The 7,500-nt window shown below is 48.5% G+C and overlaps 1 protein-coding gene across 1 annotated transcript in view; it reads left to right on the forward strand.

Annotated features, from left to right (window-relative positions):
- The window catches only part of ttc28 (tetratricopeptide repeat domain 28), a 92,195-nt gene that overhangs the window by 70,037 nt on the left and 14,658 nt on the right, over positions 1–7,500 (forward strand). The window contains 9 exon segments of the mRNA XM_034547684.1: positions 1–139; positions 232–385; positions 476–647; positions 1,861–2,029; positions 2,119–2,279; positions 2,694–3,192; positions 5,393–5,584; positions 5,696–5,776; positions 6,206–6,458. The exon segment at positions 1–139 is cut by the window's left edge and continues 58 nt beyond it. Coding sequence (XP_034403575.1) covers positions 1–139; positions 232–385; positions 476–647; positions 1,861–2,029; positions 2,119–2,279; positions 2,694–3,192; positions 5,393–5,584; positions 5,696–5,776; positions 6,206–6,458 — 1,820 coding nt within the window.

A 7,500-nucleotide genomic window follows, 5' to 3' on the forward strand; every position in this document is an offset into this window, starting at 1 on the left:
CCTGTCCTTCGCCCAGGAGCTGAGCGACTACGCAGCCCAGGGCCGGGCCTACGGCAACATGGGCAACGCCCACCACGCGCTCGGCATCTACGACCAGGCCGTCCGCTACCACCGCCAGGAGCTTCAGATCTCTCTGGAGGTGAAGCCCCTCCCCCTCCCCCACTGCGCCCTTCCTCCGCTCGTGTTCATCAACGTCTCTTTTAACGTTTAATTGTTGCGGTTCGTTTCCAGGTGAACGACCGCCCGTCCCAGGCCTCCACACACGGCAACCTGGCCGTGGCCTACCAGGCGCTGGGCGCTCACGACCAGGCCCTGCAGCACTACCTCCACCACCTCGCCATCGCACGGGAGCTCCAGGACACGCCGAGCGAAGCCAGAGCACTAGGCAAGCTGCTAAAGGACGGAAGGGCGAGAATACTTTATATTATTTTTATTATATTTATTTATTCATTTATTCTGTTTTCCTCTTTTGCAGCAAACTTGGGCAACTTCCACAGCTGGAGAGGCGAATACGCTCAGGCCTTGCCGTACTACCAGCAGTACCTGGCTCTGGCTCCGGGCCTGCAGGACCTGGAGGGAGAAGGGAAGGTTTGCCACAACCTCGGCTACGCTCACTACTGCCTCGGACAGTACGGAGACGCCGTCAGGTCCGAGACCCGGTTCCTCTCATGGAACTAAAGCTTGTTATGATGTTTCTGTCAAAGAGAAGACTGTTTTTTAAATTGTAGTGGAGATTCCCAAAAAATATGTAAAATGTTCTGATACGGCATCTTAAATATTTCCATTTGATTAAAGAAAAAATAGGAGGGTTGGGGTTTGATTCAGTGGTCAAAACGTTTCTCCTCTGGTTGTATAGAAGTCTATGCTTCATGTGTTAAAGCTGCATTCTCTCTCCTGACCACCAGGGGGCGACTCCTCTGGTTGTATAGAAGTCTCTGCTTCATGTGTTAAAGCTGCATTCTCTCTCCTGACCATCAGGGGGCGACTCCTCTGGTTGTATAGAAGTCTCTGCTTCATGTGTTAAAGCTGCATTCTCTCTCCTGACCACCAGGGGGCGACTCCTCTGGTTGTATAGAAGTCTATGCTTCATGTGTTAAAGCTGCATTCTCTCTCCTGACCACCAGGGGGCGACTCCTCTGGTTGTATAGAAGTCTATGCTTCATGTGTTAAAGCGGCATTCTCTCTCCTGACCACCAGGGGGCGACTCCTCTGGTTGTATAGAAGTCTATGCTTCATGTGTTAAAGCTGCATTCTCTCTCCTGACCACCAGGGGGCGACTCCTCTGGTTGTATAGAAGTCTATACTTCATGTGTTACAGCTACATTCTCTCTCCTGACCACCAGGGGGCGACTCCTCTGGTTGTATAGAAGTCAATGCTTCATGTGTTAAAGCTGCATTCTCTCTCCTGACCACCAGGGGGCGACTCCTCTGGTTGTATAGAAGTCTATACTTCATGTTGTTACAGCTGCATTCTCTCTCCTGACCACCAGGGGGCGACTCCTCTGGTTGTATAGAAGTCAATGCTTCATGTGTTAAAGCTGCATTCTCTCTCCTGACCACCAGGGGGCGACTCCTCTGGTTGTATAGAAGTCAATGCTTCATGTGTTAAAGCTGCATTCTCTCTCCTGACCACCAGGGGGCGACTCCTCTGGTTGTATAGAAGTCTATATAAATGACTCTACTTCTCTTGATGTATTCCCTCAGTAAACATTGTAAACATTAGTTTCTAGTTTCAAGTCTTCTTCAATACAGCGTGATGTTCATTCAGAACAAAAGGAAAACAACAAGAACGTTAAACACGATCCTGTGTTGCACGTCCCGTTAATATTCACTTCTGCGTCGTGCTTTGGACCCCCCCAGGTATTACGAGCAGGACCTGGCCTTGGCGAAGGACCTGCAAGACAAACTGGGCCAGGCCAAAGCCTACTGCAACCTGGGTCTGGCCCACAAAGCACTGGGGGAGCACAAGAAAGCCGAGGAGTGCCAGAGATACCTGCTCTCTCTGGCCCAGGCCTTGGATAACACGCAGGTCACTACTGTGTTCAGCCTACTGCATGAAGATAGACCCCCCCCCCCGTGTCCTGTGGTTGTTGATCATGTGGTTGTGCTCGTCGGCAGGCGGTGTTCAGGGCCTTCGGGAACCTGGGCGACGTCTGCGTGTGTCGCGGCGATCTCCCGGGAGCGCTGAGGTTCCACCAGCAGCAGTTAAGTCTGGCCCAGAAGGTCAGCGACCAGAAGATGGAGGCCGACGCCTACTCGGCTCTTGGATCCGTTCACAGGTAATTAAACATCGCCAGAGAACTGTGTGCTTCTTCTTGTTCTTGTTCTTGTTCTTCTTCTTGTTGTTCTTGTTCTTCCTGTTGTTCTTGTTGTTATTCTTCCTGTTCTTCTCTTGTTCTTCTTGTTCTTCTTGTTTTTGTTCTTCTTGTTCTTGTTCTTGTTCTTCTTTTTGTTCTTGTTCTTCTTGTTCTTGTTATTGTTTTTCTTCTCTTCTTGTTCTTCTTGTTCTTCTTCTTCTTCTTCTTCTTCTTCTTCTTCTTCTTCTTCTTCTTCTTCTTCTTCTCTTCTTGTTCTTGTTTTTCTTGTTCTTGTTCTTCTTGTTATTGTTCTTGTTCTTCTTGTTATTGTTCTTCTTGTTATTGTTCTTCTTGTTCTTCTTGTTCTTCTTACATCTCTTCCTCTGCCTCCGTCAGGCTGCTCCGCCAGCTGGACTCAGCCCTGTCCTTCCACAGCCGGGAACTGACCGTCCGGAAGGACCTGGGCGATCAGCAAGGGGAGTGCCGCGCCCTCGGCCGCCTGGCGGCCGTCCACATGGCGCTGGGCGACTACGCCACGGCCTTCCAGTGCTACGAGGCCCAGCTGGGCCTGGCGCAGGGCCTCAGGGATGCCTGTCTGGAGGCGCAGGTCCACGGGAACATGGGCATCACCAAGATGAACATGGGGGTGTTCGAGGAGGCCATTGGCTACTTCGAGCAGCAGCTGGCCATGCTGCAGCAGCTGAGTGGGACCGAGAGCATGCTGGACCGAGGCCGGGCTTACGGGAACCTGGCGGACTGCTACGACGCTCTGGGAGACCACGAGGAGGCCATTCAGTACTACGAGAAGTACCTGACGGTGGCTCAGAGCCTCAACCACGTCCAGGACCAGGGGAAGGCCTACAGAGGACTCGGCAATGCACACAGGTACATGGAGGCAAAACGAGGGGGAAATACGGCAGTATGAAGCTCCAACTGGTTAGCTTAGCATAGCATAAAGACTGGAAACAGAGGGACGCAGCTAGTCTGGCTCTAAAAACAAATCCACCAGCGCCTCGTTTCTTTAGTCTTAGACATGACGTAGCGTAGCTGTTTCTGTAGCTTCATATCCGCCATAAGGACGAACAAAGTGGTGTCGATCCTCTCGTCTCGCTCTCTGCAAGAAAGCCAACAAGTGCCTGTCGAACTAATTTAATTTGTCTTTTCAATTATCCGGCCGACGGTTCCTCGCTCTGTCTGGAGCTGCAGCTCGAGATTTGCATCAATAGATCCGTTGGAGTCTTCATGATTCAGTCGTTCAGATCAGGTTATTCAGATTTTACCGGCATGATAAAAAAGGAGAGAGATGAAGGTGAAGGTGGTGACTCCTTACGTGTTGAAGTGGTCATTAAATATGAGTCCATTCCTTGGTTATTTATATTGAGATATTTATATAGTCTGTGAGGGTCCACTGATCAAAGGACTTCATACTTCTATACAACCAGAGGAGTCGCCCCCTGGTGGTCAGGAGAGAGAATGCAGCTTTAAGACATGAAGCATAGACTTCTATACAACCAGAGGAGTCTCCCCCTGGTGGTCAGGAGAGAGAATGCAGCTTTAACACATGACGCATAGACTTCTATACAACCAGAGGAGTTCGCGCCCTGGTGGTCAGGTGAGAGAATTGCAGCTTTAACACATGAAGCTTAGACTTCTATACAACCAGAGGAGTCGCCCCCTGGTGGTCAGTAGAGAGGAATGCAGCTTTAACACATGAAGCATAGACTTCTATACAACCAGAGGAGTCGCCCCCTGGTGGTCAGGAGAGAGAATGCAGCTTTAACACATGAAGGCATAGACTTCTATAAAACCAGAGGAGTCGCCCCCCTGGTGGTCAGGGAGAGAGAATGCAGCTTTAAGACATGAAGCATAGACTTCTATACAACCAGAGGAGTCTCCCCCTGGTGGTCAGGAGAGAGAATGCAGCTTTAACACATGAAGCATAGACTTCTATACAACCAGAGGAGTCGCGCCCTGGTGGTCAGGGTGAGAGAATGGCAGCTTTAACACATGAAGCTTAGACTTCTATACAACCAGAGGAGTCGCCCCCTGTTGGTCAGGTGAGAGAATGCAGCTTTAACACATTGAAGCATAGACTTCTATACAACCAGAGGAGTCGCCCCCTGGTGGTCAGGTGAGAGAATGCAGGTTTAGGATATAATGCATGGGCTTCACTTTTCAGACCAGGAGGTTGCCGCCTGCGTAAAACGAGCGTTGTTAACTGTCTTGGAGCTAGATCATAATTAATGTTATCCTAAATGTCATACAAGTACAACTCAAACTGGTTTAAATACACATTTGATTCTTCGTCATTTGCTGAGCAAAGTTTTGTGCAAAAGTAATTAAAGGCTACCCAAATATCTGCTGAGTTCAGTTGAGTTCAGCCCGGTTTATCAATTTGTAGCTTATGCGCATATCCCGAAATGTCCAACTAATTCAATTAGCATATTTCATTATCTGCATTGAGACTGTATTCGTCCGGTGGTGGAGTGAGCAGAGCATTAATGCATTAATTACAGCTTCTTTAAATAAATGCTGAATGTGGAAACTGGATTCTCCGTTAGACTAGAAAACAGCAAGCAAGACGCGTCATGTGATCTACGTTCTTAAGAGTCCATCGAAATGCGTCTTTTTCATGCTGTAAATGCACCTTGATGCAGCCGCTCTCCAGGACGACACTCACACGCACGTTTTTTTAAATTAGAGGCCGTTTGATAATAAAGAAAAACATTTAGCATTTGTTTCAATAACGGTAACGAGCTGCGGCGGAGGAAGTGGAACGTTCACCGACAGCAGCAGAAGAGCTTCATGATGGTTTCTGTTCCTTCTGGAGCGAGGACCAGAGGGACGTTGATTCATCTCCACGTTTCTACTTTTACTCTTTTCACTCGAAGGACACTGAACTGATTTTTCACAGCCTGTAATCTAAATTATTAACTTATTTGCTTGCTTAAATTCCCGCGTGGGTCTCTCTCTAGAGGGCTTTGATGGAAGGAAAAGACAGTTAAGTGCGTACGTTAAAAACCAACCACCTGCAGGTGTTCATAAGAACAACAAAATGATCACGTCCTTTTTGTTTCCCCCGTCCTTCTCTTCAGGTCTCTGGGAGTCTCCAGCAGGCGTTGGTGTGCTTTGAGAAGCGGCTGGTGGTTGCCCACGAGCTGGGGGGGAAGGAGGGGGCAAGGCTCAGGCTTTACGGGGAGCTGGGCACTCTGCACAGCCAGCTGGGCAACTACGAGCAGTCCCTCTCCTGCCTGGAGCACCAGCTGAACATCGCCCGCGTGGCGGGGGTAAGGGGGTTCTACCTTGCACCTGTTTTTATTATTATTATTATTATTATTATGATGAAAAGTACATGACATGCACAGGAAGATGTAGTGAATCGTGCTTTTAAACGTCAGGATAAATCCCTGGAAGCAGAGGCGAGCGATGCACTCGGAGGCGTCTATCAGCTGATGGCCGACAACGAGACGGCGCTACAGGTTCGTGACGCGTCTTCACGAGCTGTCGCTTTAAGGAATGGATCGATGCCGCTCTCGTGTCTGTGTTCGCCGAGTACATTTTAATAATATTATAAGAGTAGGTTTAAAACAAGTGCAGTAGAGTTGGATAGTTGAACATGAAGCTACAGCCAGCAGGCTTTAGCTTAGCTTAGCATAAAGACTGGACTCACGGGGAAACTACTAGCCTGGCTCTGACACATGACTTCCTGTAAAACCAAAATTTTTCTTCACGGTTGGTGGATTTTGCAGAGCCGGGCTAGCTAGCTGTTTCCAGTCTTTATGCTAAGCTAAGCCAACCGGCTGTAGCTTCACATCTATCGCGCAGACACGAGCGGGGTATCGATCTTCTCAATCCAACTGCCGGCGAGACGATCGCGATTCCATAAAAATGTCCATCTGGCCCTGCAGTGGCACCAGAGGGCGCTGGACATCGCGGAGCAGACGGGCTGCGTGAGGAGCCAGGGCCGAGCCTACGGGAACCTGGGGCTCACCTACGAAGCCCTGGGCAAGTACGAGCGGGCCGTGGTGTTCCAGGAGCAGCACCTGAGCGTGGCGGCGCAGACCAGCGACCTGATCGCTAAAACTCTGGCCTACGGGAGCCTGGGAAGGACACACCACGCGCTGCAGAACTATGCACAGGCCGTGATGTACCTGCAGGAAGGTAAGGGACGCACAGAAGTGCCGTCACGCCCCTTTTGAATTAAATGAGGGTTAGAAGATGACGATTTATTGATTGGTTGTACGAACACTTTTTACAGGAAAAAGAAAATACGAACACATTGTGTGGGTTTCTCTTGCATATTGAAAAGGTGCACATTTTGACCTCACATTGCCATCACCGGCTCATTTTATGTACGTTAGCGTAGCACGAAAGCATGGTGGAATTAGCTAACTAGCTAGCTAACTAGCCAGCCGCTAAACTCAGCTAATCTGCTTCATCGCGAAGGCCCGAAGAGCACAAGACATGAAGTAAAATAACCAAGACTACTCTCACGTTGGCCGAAAAGGGTGTTCGTTGTTTGTAGAAAATATTGGTTTTCAGAGGCTTTAAATGTGTCTTATTTTAAAGGGGAACAACAAGGATTGTTTTAAAGTAAAGATAAAGATTTAAAGATACTGTCATCACATTTTAAAATGTCGTGGCTTTAAACTGACACGATAATCCAGATAATCTGTCATCTGGTTATGTGATAATCATCTATTCATTTGATTAATTACTTGTTAATCTGAAGAAAACAATATCACTTTTTTTCAGGCCTAAATCTGCCTATTATTTGATCAATTAATTGTTTAAACTACAAAATATCAGAAGTACAAGACAATGAATTAACATCCAGCTGATTTGATTATTGACTCATGAATAGAAATACTCTGTAAACGCTCCCACCTGATTCCAGATGTGTTCAAAAGCTTCTGTTTCTGGCACAATTCAATAAACTCTCCACTTGTGATGAGAAGATCCCCCCCCCCCCCTCCCCCCCCCGCCCCCCCGCAGTGAGTTCTCCTCCAGGCGGCTTCTTGTCCATAATCCTGGATTCACTTCTCCTCTAGTCGACTCCTCTATGAAACACTCAGTTTTAAGTCTTATAATCTTATGGTTAAAATCTTATTAAGTCATCCAGAAAATAATCCTGCGGGATGGATGAGTAAAGGGGTTTCTCGGGCACAGGCCCAGGGGCCTGAAATGACGGGGGGCCTTTACC

The sequence above is a fragment of the Cyclopterus lumpus genome, chromosome 12, assembly GCF_009769545.1.
Source record: "Cyclopterus lumpus isolate fCycLum1 chromosome 12, fCycLum1.pri, whole genome shotgun sequence".
In the NCBI taxonomy this organism is placed as follows: domain Eukaryota; kingdom Metazoa; phylum Chordata; class Actinopteri; order Perciformes; family Cyclopteridae; genus Cyclopterus; species Cyclopterus lumpus.